Here is a 15,106-nt window from a genome sequence, read left to right on the forward strand (position 1 = left end):
GGAGATTCCAGAGCCTGATGGGGGCACAGACTCAAGGAAGATCATTGCCTTCCCAGTAGGGCCATCTGCTCCCAAGGGCCTCAGACATCCGAGCCTTCCCCAGCTGTTGGGTGCATGTTGGGTGTGACCTGGGTTGGGCTAGAACCCTGTGCACAGCTGCCCCTCCCATACCCTGGCCTAGGCTGAGGGTCACGGGGTTGTGCCAAACAGGGGACTGACTACAGGGGACCAGAATCAGATAGCCTGGGTTCAAATCTTGAATCTCCGTCACCTTGCCTTAGGTTAGTCACTGCAGCCTTTGGAGTCTGTTTCCCCTCCTTACAGAGGTGTAGTGGGGATTGGTGAATTAAATTAATAGCAGCGCTCAGCAGGTGGGAGCTTCCTCCCTATTCCCCCCCACCCCACCCCTCAGCGGGAGTCAGGGCCATGCAGGCCAGGGGCCAGGGCTAGGCGGGCTCCCTCCTGCCAGCCCCAGGTCCATCCCATTTTCCTGTCTGGGCCGTCTGCACAGCAGTGAGGCTCTGTGTTTAGCCTGTCAGCATAACAGCACCCACAGGAGAGGCTCTCCCCAGGAGCAAATGCCTGCCCATGGGCTCTGCAGAGGCACCCTACCTAGGGGAACCTGCCAGGAAAATTGCCAAGGGGCAGATGAGGTGTCCCTCCAGGGAGGGGTGGATAGGCGGGCACCGCAGTCCGCACCTCCTCTTGGCCCTTTGGTCTTTTCCTTCCATCGTGTGGCCTTACACACTCGAGCGGCTCCCTTACTCTGTTGAAGCCTCTCCTTCCCCATCTGCAAAAGGGCTCACAGCCCCTCCCTCCCAGGGCTACTGTGGAAAGTATCCAGCCCAGAGTAGGTATTCCCAAAATCACAGTTGGGGGTCTCAGTTCTTCTCCCCTTCAGGGAGCCCCAGTCAGGAAGATCAATGGCTTTTTAGCCTCAGACATTGTTGAGTGCACTAGCCCTGCCCTCCCAGGACGTGGACAGCGGGTATAGATGCCTCCCCACCTCCCCCCCAAACCAGCAGTCCCTCCTCTGTGTGTGGGCCCTAAGTGGCTGACATCGGGGCATGGGGCACAGCCTGTCCAGGCAAAGGTCACGGGTCTGGGCAGATGGCGAGCTGCTTGCTACCTGCAAATACCTGGGAGCATCCATACCTGCCTTTTCTAGTTGTTTTAGAAGGGGCTCTGTCCTCTCAAGGCAAGGCATGTGAAACTTGAACTCTGGCGCAGGGCAAACATGGTCCTTTTCTTCTCTCCTATGCCACACCCTGGGCTGCCAATGCTTCTGGCCTTTGCATGTACTCAGAAATAAATCTATGAACGAGGGGCGCCTGGGTGGCTCAGTTGGTTAAGTGTCTGCTTTCGGCTCAGGTCATGATCTCAGGGTCCTGGGATCGACCCTGGCATCCGGCATCGGGCTCTGCTCCCTCCTCAGCAGGGAGTCTGCTTCTCCCTCTACCCCTCCCCCTGCTCATGCTCTCTCTCTCAACTAAATAAATAAAATCTTTTTAAAAAATGAATCTATTAATGAAATATATCCAATTGCCAGAATATATAAAGAATGTTCTAATGGCCACTCATGGTAATGGCCTACAGTTGAAGGCCCCTGTGTGAGCCCCTACGTGAGCCCTCCTCCCCAGAGGTAAGCTTTGCTCTGAGAATTATATTTATCACTTCCCAGCCACATAGGTAGACTCCTGTACGATAGCTAGTGTTATTCTGCATGTCGCTAACCCTGATAAAGCATACTATACAATATGTAATCTACATCTTGTTTCTCTTTGCCTTACCGTATGCTTGTGAGCATCATCCACGGAGCTCTAATTCATTTTCAAGCTTGTAGAGAATTCCATCATGTGAACAGGCTGCAGATGATGTATCTAGCCTCCTCCTGATGGGACATTTCGTTTGTCTCCAATTTTTACCATTATAAACAATACCGGGATAAACATAATTATACACTTTTCCCTCCGGCTAGGATATCTCCCCGCCTACTTTGGCCATCCTTAAACTCCTGTTCATTCGTGGAAACCATCCCCCCGGGCATCAGGCCCCAGATTCTTCATGGTGACCTCCTCGAAGAGCAGCTGGACACCCTTGTGGCATGGCCAAGAGGGTGTGGTCCTTTGAGGACCCTGGGGGGCCCTGGGCTACTACTCAGGAGCTGACACACATCTGGATCCCAGCACATTTGCCCAACCTTGTTCCCAGAAAGGAATGCAGGGCCTTAGGATAGGAATTAATGGTGGCCGAAGAGCACGGGCTCTCAAGTCTGCATTTTGGGCATCAAGTCTGCATTTTGGGCAGGGCCCGGTGGCAGGGCTCAAATTCATTCTGTGGTGGCGCCTGCTGGAGCAGATCCATAGCCGAATCTGAGATGGCCTGGGGGCTGGAATGGTTGGGGGCTGGCTGGGCTTTGATCTACGCTCTCCAGGGTGCTCCAGAACTCCAGGAAAGCAGACGCAGAAAGCTGCCCGGCCTCCTTGGGGCCAGCCTGGAACAGGGCCAGCATCATTTCCACCGCATTCTATGGTCAAAGCAAGTCACAGGGCCCTCCTGATGAGAGAAGCAGCACGCAGTCAGTTTACTCCACCCAGGGCCACAGATCCTGACAGAGGCAGGTGGAAAACCCAGGTCTGAGATGCTGTCACCTGTTTCCCACGACCAGAGCCTTTCCTCCGGGCTTTGGCACATGCTGTGTGTGCTGCTGGAGACCCTCCTCCAAGCCCCGCTTCACAGATTGGCCTAACTTCCACTTACCCATCTGTCAGGGGACATCACTTTCCCCGGGGGGCTTTCCAGAGCTCCACAACCCTCCCTCCTACTCCTAGAGCAGCCTCTGCTGTTGCTCCCCCGGCCTCTCCAGTTAGAGCACCAGTTCACACCCAGCGCCATGTCTGGCACACGGCAGGTGCTCTGGGGGTATCTGTCCAGTGACGGGATCCGCTAAGGGTGTGCTCTTTGCACACTACCCCAGAGAGCCTCCCACTTAGATGCTGCGCTTGTCATGGACCCTGAGACGGAGCTTAGCGTTCAGGATGTTTATAAGGAAGTTTCCTTGAGATTAACACCCCTGTGCAAGGGATGGGAAGGAAGCAGGAGTGGACTGAGGAAGCGCCCATGGGAGGAACCCATGACACATTTGACTGGCCTCTCTGGGAGTCCTAGGACCAAAAGAGCCAATCAGCAGAGACTCCAGACTTTCAGTCTCCTGTCTCAATAGGCATTGGGATGTGGACCTCCCTCCCTGGGTGTGACCTTGTGCGAGAAGGCTCTCTGCAGCAAAGCCTGGCCCTGAAGGGGCTGAGGGTGGAGGGCTCTCTACTTACAGCACTCCTCGTGGCTCGCACAGTAAGTCCTTCCTTGCAGGGGCATTGGGATGACACGTTTCTGTTTTCCTCATGGGGTAGGAGAGCAGTGGGGAGCTAGTAGTCCCTGAGAGCCGCTACGAGGAAGTGCCTTGCCAGCTATGACCCGTGCTGGAGGAAGGGTTGCTGCGAGAGCCAGAGCTGAGTGAGGGAGGGTTCTACCCACAGCCACGCTTGGGGGAGCTGGAGTTTCAGGTCTGGGGCTTCATGGGACTTCATTCCATTCCATCAACACTCAGAGACAGAACATCCAGCTCTTCTGTGCCAGGCACTGTGCCATGTAGTGGGGGATATCACTTGGGTGTGAGTCATGGCTCTATGACCTCCACGCTCTCCTTACTGATCCCCTCCCCCCCGCCATGATCCACTGTCTACACTTCTTCCAGACTGATCTTTCCAAAAGGCAAATCACATATTCACCGCCTCTTCTGAAAACACACTGAGAAATCCCAGCTCCATGCCAGGCCCTGCCAGGCCCTCTGTGATCTGCCCTGTCCACCTCTCTCACCTTATTTCCTTATCCCCTTGGTCACCCAGCCCCAGCTGTGCTAAAGTTGGTCTGCCTTGGCAATTACTAGGGCCTGAACCCACTTTCCCTCCAGATGTTCAGAGATGCTTCCTCCATGTCTGTAAGGCCTCAGCTCAATGTCACCTCCTTCAGGAAGCCTTCTCTGATTACCCCCTCGATGCACTCCTTTTTTTCATATTTATTCAACAAATATTTATGGAGAGCACTTACTGTCTCAAGCACTTTTGTAGGCAGTGGGAAAACACGATGAATTGGAGTCCAAGCCTTGCCCTCTTGCAGCTTACATTCTAGTGGAAAAGACAATCAATGAACAAAAGTAAAAAGTACCGCGATTTCAGAGAGTGTAAAGTGAAATTAAAAAACAAGAGCAAGGTAAGGGGGCGGAGAGTGTCTGGTCCGGGGCCCCTAATGTCCAAGCTCAGGGCAGCCTCTCCCCAGCCGCGGTGCCACTGTGGGGACCCGCCCTGGGCGCAGCAGAGTCGAGGGCGGCGCGCGGGAGAAACGCGGGAGGTCGTCGGGGCGGCGGTGAGGGTCCCCTGGGCCCCACCCTCGGGGGCGAGAGAGGAGGCCGGGCCTCAGCCCCAGTCCGAGGCCGCACCGCCCCCTCCTGTCCCGCAGCCCCGAGGCGCGCTCGCTCCCGGGAAGGGCGCGCCCGAGCGGGTCGGCCAGGTGCGCGGCCTCCGGAGGCCTCCGCCCCGCCGCGCGGCCCGAGGGGGGGCGGGTCCGGCCGTGGCCCCGCCCCCGGGCCGTCCATAAATGCGCCGGGCTGGCCGGCACTGCGGGTTGGGAGTGCGGCTTCCAGGGGACCGGGCGAGTTCGGCGCGGCCCGCCGCTGCTTCGCTGCCACGCCTGGGGCGCGGTGGCCGCGGAGCTGCAGCCATGCTGTTCTGGCACACGCAGCCCGAGCACTACAACCAGCACAACTCCGGCAGCTACCTGCGGTAAGGGCCGCGCCGCCCCGGCTGGACGGGGCGCCGCGCCGTCGGGCGTCCCGGGGCGGGTCGGGAGCCGCAGGGTCCCGGGTCCCGAGCGCCCTCGCTGCGCCCTGGCCTCCCCCAGCCCCCCCGGCTGTCCGCCCTTTGGGGACTGGGAGGGACATCGCCCAGAGTCCCGCCTGGGGACGGACTCCGGCGGGACCCGTCCTCCCTTGACGACCCTGGCGGGCGCGGAGCACACACCTGCTGGCCGCGCCTCCCGGTCGGTCCGCCTCTCCCGTCCCTCCTCTCCCAGCTCGCGTCGGAGCAGAGGAAACTTCCTGCCATCAGTCCGGTGCCCGTCGTGGGGAAGTCTCGCCCCCTGCTCTTTGCCCCTCTCTGCCCGGGTCCCTCTCCGAGCCTCGCGCCCTCTCCGGTGTCCTTGGGCGGGCCGGGAGGGGCGCGTGAGTGGCGAGGGCCGACCCTGCGCTTCATTCTCGCGGCCCCGCGGGCGGGGGCTCAGGGACTGGTTGCCCCCTCCCTCCAGGTGGTCTTGCGTGTATTGGCCTGCGGTCTGCACGTTTATTGCCCTTGATGGAAATCTTTCTTCTTCTGCAGGGACTTGACTAGTGCTCTTCAAAGGGAAAAGTAAGTCCGGCTTGTTTTTCAAAGTTCTCTCCTATCCCCTTTAAGGAAGTCAAGGAGCCCCGTTAGCTTCAGTTCCTGGAGGATTGTTTTTCCCTGTTCTGCAGCTGGCTGGGCACTAATGGGCAGTCATTTCATTTACTGAACTCGCCTGAACCAGCTTTAGCCTGTCTTTATTTCCATCCTAGTCACAGTTTATGAAATGTGCCTAATTTAACCCAAAGGGCATTTGGTATGGGCTCAGAGAAAGTGAATTGAGGTGGAAGAAATCGCTGGTGCCGACAGCCCCGAAGTGAGAGCCATTCTGAGTGCCCTTTTTTTTTTTCTTCCCTCCCAAGAAGTTCCCACTCAGATTTAGCAGTACACGTTATTTGGAAATCCTGGCTTCTGAAAAGTATGTGTCCACTAGTCCTCTCTGAAGACATCCCCGTTCCAGAAGCAAAGAAGTGATTGGGTTTAACTGATGTGTCCTCTGTCTTTTATTCATGGGCCTGAGTAGTGGGAGGCGGCCAAAGTCTCACATCTTAATTAAGGAATGATGGCCTTCCTTACAGACCATGGAAATGTCACCAGAGGGAAGCTGCTCTGGGGGATGTCAGAAGTCCACGGGGCAGATGTTAGTGTCTGCAGAAAATTGTGTCCATTCACCTGCATAAAATGCTACAATGGAGTCCGCTTTTATTGTACTGTGTGATGGGTTATGGTTGTGGTTTTGCCTAAATTTTAGTTTGTGGCCATTAAATATGTTGCCATATCTTAAAAAAATGAGTGTGAAGGTGACCTTGAGTGGAATGTGAGTGTATGTAAAACTTCCTGGATACTTAAAATGTCATCCCATTAGGAAATAGTTCTCCCCTTGTATGGGAGGTGCTTCTGCTTCTGAAATGGAAATTGGTCTATGGAATTCCTTAGATACCTTTTTAGGATTTTGGTATTGTTTAGGGGTTGGGAGGTGGGGTGGGAATTGGGGTGAAAGGTGCCAGAAAGCCATATTGGTTTCTGGGGTCATTTAGGGACCGTGGATAAGGAAGCATTTGGTCCATGCTGTTTAAAAAAATTTTTTTTTTTAATTTCATGTCTTGGAAACTGGGATTTTCACCCTTTTAGAGGCTGACCTCAGTGAAGGCCAAAATGAGGGTCAGAGAATATGCCACTGGTTCCCCCAACTCTAGAGTGAGAGTCTCGTCCTTTTCCTTGGTTTATATATTTTATTTTTGGTCATCTCCTTACTCTGCAGAACCTCTGCAAGTTGTCTGACCTTACGAAGGTAGTGGCCTTTACTCCTTTCTTCCCTTTTTCTGTTTGATGTTCTCGTGACTTTTATTCCTTGGCAAATAAGGATGCCAAGCTTGAAACAAATTACTGTTGAGTGATGATTCTTACCACCCCTACTTTTCTTTTCATTTCTTTTTTTTTTTTTTTTTTTAATTTAAAGGCAGCAGCCCATGGATTATTAACTTAACACGGTCTGGGCAAACATGAAATTATGCAATCCCCAGGTGAGCAGGCCTGCTTGCTTCTCCTGTGTTCCTAGATAACCACTTGGGCTGGGAGTGTGCACCAGGGTGGCAAAAGGAAGGGGCGGTGTGGGGGTAGCCAAGACAGCACTGCTCCTGTCTTTGGGCTGGGGATGGTGGCAGGGGCAGCCCCCACACAGGAGAGCTTCCAGGTGTGCTCCAATCCAGACTTTAACTTCTGAGAATTGTTTGGGATTGCTGGGGTGTGTGCCGGGTTTGTGTTTTAGAGACTACTGGTTTATTGTGTTGTACGAGGAAGAGATTGTACCGGTGACTGCTGTTTATATAGTGAAGTGGGGTCGGTGAATCTGATTCATAACTCGGGACACTCAGAGGGAGGAGGGTTATCAAGATAAGGACACAGCACTTTGGGGGCGCCTGTTTCTAGGCAGCTTGTAATTTAGAGGTCTTAAAGCCTCTCCTGTTCACAGGTCATTCATATTCTCAAGAATTTCTTTTTCCCTTGCGAGGGCATTTAAAAAGTATATCTAGAGACAAGTCCTAGGCTGATGTGAGGCTTTTTTTTTTTTTTTTTTTGGATATGGCGGGGAGTTTTGTTCAGAGGTGGAGGAAAAGTATCTCTGAGCATCTTGATATTTTGCATTTGAATAAGAAAATGGAATTAAAACTGAGGTCTTTCCTTCTCGTTTTGCCTTTAGGAGATATTAGTGTTGACCCTTAAAATCAGGATTATGGGCCAGCTGTCCATTTTTATTTGAAGATTGGGGGTGGTGGGCTGTCACAGCCTGGATGAGTGAAATGCAGTTCCATTTGCATAGTTTACAGATCCCTGAGGACAGGGTTGAATTGGTCTGAGAAGCTACCAAGGAGTAGAATAGTTAACTTAAAAAAAAAAAAAATGAAATTTTTTGTTCAGATTCTTAGGCTAAGAGCAAGACTACATAATGAGGCATCTCTAGTGGATGGAAACCATGCGGCATTTAAAGTTCGCTCCATTGCTGCCGGTCCCCTTGTCACGGAGATTTCTGTAATTTGTAGATATTAGATAACTTGGTATTTTTGCCTCCATGATTTGATTCAGTAACTCTCTGGAGGGCCATTGAGTGAAAAACAGACTCCTCAAGGATTGGTTGGCTGGGTTTGAAACGAGCCTCTTGGAGGACCCGTGACGTGTGGGTCTGGGATGCACCCGCCCCAGCACACTGCCCCGGGTTTGGCTGTGTTGCCCTTGATGCCCCTCCCTGGTCAGGACCCGCTTCTGCAACTGCGCTCCGTCCTTGCCACTGGGCGCCTGACTGCCCCCTCCTGTGTGTTGCAGTGACGTGCTCGCTCTGCCCATCTTCAAGCAAGAGGAGCCCCAGCTGTCCCCCGAGAACGAAGCCCGCCTGCCGCCCCTGCAGTACGTGCTGTGCGCGGCCACGTCGCCCGCCGTGAAGCTGCACGAAGAGACTCTGACCTATCTCAACCAAGGTAGCGGCCGCCACGCGGGGCGGGGGCGGGCCCGGGTGGCCGGGAAGACCTCCCAGCAGGAGTGGGGAGCGGACCCGGAGGACGCGTTTGGGCTTCCTTACCTGGTCACAGTGGGGCCGGCTGGGAAGGAGACTGCCGTGTCAGGGAGATTCCATTTCCCAGCGCTGAGACCTCCCTGAGCCTCCGCGTCTCCGTCTGAAAAGTGGGCGCATCAGCTCTAGAGTTGCTCAGACAGCCGTGGGTAAGGGAGGCAACAGTTCTTGCACGGGCCCCGACGGGGCGGGGGCTCAGTGATCAGCAGCCGTCGTTAGGGCTGCTGTTTACTGTGACCGTGACCGGTGTCCTTTCCTGGACATAGACTGAGCACCTTAGGTATACGAGGTCTGCGGTCCCTTGTGGAACTGCAGTGGTGGGAAGGCCGGCCCCGTCCTCACGCAGCACCGGGGGCTGGTTTCCACGCGTGTGGCGGTGGCGACAGGACCGCCCGCCGTGTCCTCAGGCAGGTGGCACGGGCTTTGCCGTTTGAATCGGCACTCTAGCACTTCCTCACGCCGTGACTTTGAGCTGCCTTTCCTTTTCTCTGTGCCTCCGTGTTGGCCTGTGTAAACTGAGAAGTGTAATTTTGCGACATTTGAAAGAATGCACTCGTTTAAAGTGCCTGGTATGATAATGGCTGTTCAGTTGCTGCTTCCCTTTATCAGGACACGTGGATCAGTGTCCTAACAGATGGCGCTTTTTGTGGTTTCTGTGTGATCGTGTGTATGTGTTTATTGCACTTCCTTCCTGGGTCACCTTGTAGACACCCTGGCATCAAGTGGCTTAATTGTCCCCCGGGTTTTTAGACGGGCAGAGCAGAGGGGCAGGGGAACGCCGTGCGCTCTGGGGTGGCACTGAGTTGCAGGGGAGCTGCCGTGTGGAAGCAGTTGGTCTTCCCGGGGCTTCATCGGTTCTGTAGAACTTGGAGGCCTTAATTTGGAGAGCCCCCGGGGGGTGGGAATCCAGCCCGATCACCAGGCTTGTCGTCTGCTGGCTTGCCACCTCCGAGTTAGCAGGTGGCTCTGCGTCGGCCTGGGGATGGAAGCAGCCCCCTGCTGTGGTTGACGTGGCCCATGGAAGGGCACGATGCTCCCTGCGGGTAGCTCTGTGGCCTCCGCTGGTTGCCAAGCCCAAGCTCGGTTAGCGGCAGGGCGCCTGACTCAGGCCCTGTGGAGGGGGTACCTCTGTGCCTCTGTGCTTGTCTGTGGAGTGGGCCGTTTTCTTTCTCGTTCAGAGAGGGTCACATGCTCCCAGCTTGCAGAGCTTTGCTTTCCTCTCTGGGCCTCTGCTTTTTTGCCTAAAGGTAGCCTGAAGAGATTGGCTGATGTTCACAGAGCACTGAGCTCCGAGGCTGGTCTTGTTCCTAGCTCCGTCCTGCGGTGCTGAGGAGTAAGTGCGTGGTCTGGGGCTCCGTGGCTGGCCCGGGACACTGAGGGGGACCCTGAGGGTGCACCGGCCACCCACCTCCTGCCCCCGCCTCCTCTGCAAGGCCTTCCCACCCACCCCTTCCCTCCACCCCCCCCCACCCCCCCCCCCCCCCCCCCCCCGTAATCAGCCAACTTTGGACCATGTTTGACAGTCCACATGCTAGGCCTTTTTAAGAGTTTCTCCTTGGCTCAGTATAGAAAAGTTGAAACAGGGGAAAAGAGTTGCCTTATGGTGTTACCATCCTGTGTTAGTTTGGTGTATTTACTTTAGATATTTTTTTTAAGTTGCATTTTCCTGATTATTAAAGTAACATGCTCATTATAGAAAATTTGGATGATTTAGACACGTATAAGGAAGAAGATGAGAAGAAAAAAAAATTGAAATCTCTTCTAATTTCACCTGAGGACCACTGCTAGCCTGATTTCCACACATATTTTGTGTATGTGTCTTTTAGAACTGATCCTGCTCCAGATGTATGTCTTCTTTTCATTTATTAGATTTATGAGCTTTTCTCATTTCACTCAAAATGCTTTGAGAACTTAAATTTTTGTAATGGGTGCATAGTATTACGTGTTATAGGTCTGTGGCTTTCATCAGTTTCATGGGAGGGACACTTAGCCCTGAGTTGTTGTCTTTGTGTAAAATGTTTTTTAAAAAATAATAATAAATTACCTTTGAAGTAGGATTACTGGACTGAAGGATTTGAATAAGGCTTTTGACTCATTTTTACCAAATTGCCTTCTCAGCAGAATGCCCCATCTCATATGCTAGCCTTTTCCAATATTGGACATTGTGTCTTTTCATCTGAGTAGTGAAACATAGAACTTAAAGCAGCGTTTCTATCACTGTGGTTATCGTAAACTAGCATGTATCAACCAATATGGTAGAATATTATAAAACAGGTTTCTCAGTCTTTTAAATTTCTCCACCAATTATGTTCATGTTCTTTGCACATTTTTCTATTGGGATGTTTATATCTTTCTTTTATCTTGTTGATTGTAAGAGCACACCATATAGGGGCGCCTGGGTGGCTCAGTTGGTTAAGCAACTGCCTTCGGCTCAGGTCATGATCCTGGAGTTCCGGGATCGAGTCCCGCATCGGGCTCCCTGCTCAGCGGGGAGTCTGCTTCTCCCTCTGACCCTCCTCCCTCTCATGCTCTCTGTCTCTCATTCTCTCTCTCAGATGAATAAATAAAATCTTAAAAAAAAAACAAAAAAACACACCATATATGAAAAGTAGCGAGCTTTTAGTTGTTATACGTTGCAAATATTTTTCCTTGTTGGTTGCTGGCCATTTAACTATATTTCTTTTGTGATAACTATATTCATGCTGTGGGATCTATGTCATGTTTATTTTTTTCTGTGTAAAAATTTATTTGAAATGTCTATTGTAAAATCCTACAGTCTTTGAGAATAGTTTTTCTTCTATTCTAAGAATGCCTCCCCACCCCAAAATCACATAGTAGTTTCCTAAATTTCATTTCATGGTTTCTAAATTTTAACACTGAAATGCATTTGGAATGTTTTTATGAAACTTAATAATTAGGTATTTAGTGATGTTTTGAATTATTATTACATTATATATATATTATTTCAGCTTTACCAGTGAGATTTATACTGTCACATTGCATTTGGAATTTATGATGTGATATAAAGGTCTAACTTTGTTTATTTTTCTAAATAGTCAACCTACTAGCTATTGCCTAGTTTATCCTTTTCTCACTGGCTTAAAATACCACTTTGGAACATTAAAAAAGCTGTATTCTAGAGTATTAGTCCAGAAACAGACCCTTGTAGAGGTATTTGTCCCGTAGCTAGCCCTGAGATTCATTGATTCTTGCCCCATTTCACATTGAGCTATTCATTGTGGCTTGGAAATTGTTTCCCTATTCAAGTGTAGGAGTTCCTTTCATCATTTTTCTTAGTAATCTCAGTCATATATTCTTATAGATGGATTTTATAATCACTGAACCTCCTTTGTATACCTTTTTCTTTACATCGATGAGATCATATACTTCATGAAATTGTTTCATGATTGGGCGCCTGGGTGGCTCAGTTGGTTAAGCGACTGCCTTCGGCTCAGGTCATGATCCTGGAGTCCCTGGATCGAGTCCCGCATCGGGCTCCCTGCTCGGCAGGGAGTCTGCTTCTGCCTCTGACCCTCCCCCCTCTCATGTGTTCTCTCTCATTCTCTCTCTCTCAAATAAATAAATAAAATCTTTAAAAAAAAAATGTTGAAATTGTTTCATGATTTTTTTTTTTTTTAAAGATTTATTTATTTGACAGAGAGAGACACAGTGAGAGAGGGAACACAAGCAGAGGGAGTGGGAGAGGGAGAAGCAGGCCTCCCGCGGAGCAGGGAGCCCGATGCGGGGCTCGATCCCAGGACCCTGGGATCATGACCTGAGCCCAAGGCAGACGCTTAACGACTGAGCCACCCAGGCGCCCCTGTTTTATGATTTTATTAAATACTATTCTTGTAATAACATTTTCTGTCATTATTTATTTTTTTTTTTTAAGATTTTATTTATTTGAGAGAGAGGGAGAGAGAGAGGGCATGAGGAGAGGGGGGGAAAAGGGAGGGGGCAGAGGAAGAGGGAGAAACAGACTCCCGGCTGAGCAGGGAACCAGCCTCGGGGCTCCATCCCAGGAGCCTGGGATCATGGGATCATGACTTGATCTGAAGGCAGCCGGCCGCTTAACCAACTGAGCCACCGAGGTGCCTCATTTTCTGTCATTATTAAAACCTTTTTACGGTCATTTAAAATGTCTGCATATTATTTCGCTATTCTTTTTGTTATTTAGGAGAGCATAGTGGCATAACTGCTGGAAGAAAATACACAATGTAATTATTTTATTTTAATTTTTTTTAAAGATTCTGTTTATTTGACAGAGAGAGACAGCGAGAGAGGGAACACAAGCAGGGGGAGTGGGAGAGGGAGAAGCAGGCTTCCCGCAGAGCAGAGAGCCCGATGCGGGGCTCGATCCCAGGACCCTGGGATCATGACCCGAGCCGAAGGCGGACGCTTAATGACTGAGCCACCCAGGCGCCCACAATGTAATTATTTTAATGTCTGTCTCCCATAATAGAATGGAAACTCTATGAGGGCAGAGCCACATCTGTCTTTTTTTAAACATTGTACTAAGCTTGGTGTGTTGACACTGAAGTAGGTGCTGTATAGATATTCAGAAAATTAAACAATAGGCATGACTTATTTTATTTCCATTTTATTTTTTCTCTCCTCCCTTTTTGTTGCTGTTATTAATAATGCTGAACTGAATTATCTTCTTCAGCATATCTTATTTAAAGTAGCCTCTACTTCCATGTCATATGACGAACAGTCATTGATTTAGTTAAAAACAATAGTTTTGACACATCAGTCAAAACCTTTTTTGGTTAATTGAAGAGTTAGCTGTTAATAGTATTTGACGTTTATTGCATTGGCGCTGTGATGTCTGTTACACTATTTCTGTGAGGCCATGCCATATCCTCTTCCTTGTAATGGTGTTTTTAAAGTTCTCTGGAAACGTGAGGGGATGTTCCGTCTGTAAGACCTTGAAACCGTCAGATGTTCCCTTCTCAGTGCAGTGTCAAGCCCGTGTGTTACCTGTGGTGTCTTATCACCAAGCCCAGTGGCTGTTGTTATATATGGTGAAAACAATTCGTAAAACAAATTACGTCCTCTCCTTCTGACATGGAGTCCTAAGGAATGGGTGGCCAGCTGTTGCATGGAGGTCTGCAACGTCCCAGATCAACCTTTCTGTCACTGGCCAGATCTTTCCTGAAGGTTGGAGCGAGAAGGAAGGGGTAGAAGTGTGCCGTGGGGGAGGAGTCAGGGAGAAGAGTGGAAAGAGAACCCCAGGCAATATCTGTGGGAATTCTGGCTTGGAGATAAGGAACAGCTTTGCAAGAATGGCCCTTCTGTAGAACTCTTGAATCTTAAATATAGTAATGCATTCTTACAGGAATCTTACTTTCATTCATTCATGGAATGAAACTTCCTGTCCTTTGGAAGGAGAGAATGGCTTAGCGAGAAGAAAGAAAAGCCATAAGCAAAGGCAAGAATGAAGTGTGTGTGTGTGCAGGGGTGGGATGGGGCTGTATTTAAGCACACTGTCTGTCCCAGAACCCTGAGTGGTTTAGGATGGCTAAGGCTCGGGGAACACAAAGAGTGTGAATGATACAGTTCGAGCGGTAGACCAGCTGGCCAAGTTCCCCAGCTGCCTTGCTGAGGCTGAGCTGTTGGGCAGCCACCTGGGCAAGTCACTTACCCTCTCAGTGCCTGGCACATAGGAAGCACTCACATATTGGCCATTATTAATAATAAAGTAGACACTTGTTTACCTTAATGCTATATATATGTACATATATAGATAGATAGATAGATAGATTTTTTTTTTTCCCCTACCCCTACCCTAATTCTGTTTTGGAAGTTAACAAGGTTATCAAATTGGGACTTCGAAATTTATATTTTTACCCTTTCCCTAATTCAAAGATTAACACAGGGTTGGTTCTAGAACTAAGAATTGCACCTTTTGGAACTGCAGGGTGGTAACTTTGGAACAGATTAAAGCCAAGAAGGCCTGCTGAACTTTTCCATTCTTCATTCACTGTACAGCCAGATAATGGACATAACCTGGAGGAGACATTTCCTACACAGGTTGTTAAAATCCTGTCTTAAACTTTGTGATTTCAAAAGGCATTGGACCCCTCCCTAAATGATGTGAGCTGTTTTATGGAGGATTACTTTGCTTGGATCCTCAGCCAAGTAAAGCTTTGCACAAGGACCTCAGCCTTTAGTGTGATCCTTTGTTTGGCACTGTAGAATTTACACTTTCTGATATTCTCTTTTGAATACTTCTCTCAAAAGGTATTATTCCCATGTTACAGATAGGCTGAGAGACGTGAAATCTGCTTTTCTCTCCTGTGTCATGCAATTAGGCAAGCCTGGGGAATGGTTGAGCGGTGTGATGTGATAATGGGAGTTCTGAAAGGGGAGACCCCCCCCCCCCCGGCATTTCTGGGAGCGGTGACTGTCACCTGCTACTCCTGATGCAGCTCTGAGGGTGAGTGGGGAGATAACTGTGAAGGAATGGAGGGGGGTAGAAAATGCCTCCTTGAACAGAAAACCATAATCAGTTGCTCCCCCGCCCCCCATGCTCTCCACCCACGGTGACCTGAGGGAATTGGCCAGGGAGATAAGAGCTCAGGGCAGGGCAGTCCTGTCTTCCTGCTCC

The 15,106-nt window shown here is 50.4% G+C and overlaps 1 protein-coding gene across 1 annotated transcript in view; it reads left to right on the plus strand.

Moving 5' to 3' along the window:
• The first annotated feature begins 4,676 nt into the window (after window positions 1-4,676).
• The window catches only part of TFCP2L1 (transcription factor CP2 like 1), a 63,211-nt gene continuing 52,781 nt past the window's right edge, over window positions 4,677-15,106 (plus strand). Inside the window, exons 1-2 of the mRNA XM_036099020.2 lie at window positions 4,677-4,838; window positions 8,253-8,404. Of these exons, the coding sequence (XP_035954913.1) occupies window positions 4,777-4,838; window positions 8,253-8,404 (214 nt within the window). The 5' untranslated portion in view covers window positions 4,677-4,776. The remainder of the gene's footprint in view (window positions 4,839-8,252; window positions 8,405-15,106) is intronic.

This window comes from Halichoerus grypus, chromosome 4 (genome assembly GCF_964656455.1).
Source record: "Halichoerus grypus chromosome 4, mHalGry1.hap1.1, whole genome shotgun sequence".
NCBI classification, from domain to species: Eukaryota; Metazoa; Chordata; class Mammalia; order Carnivora; family Phocidae; genus Halichoerus; species Halichoerus grypus.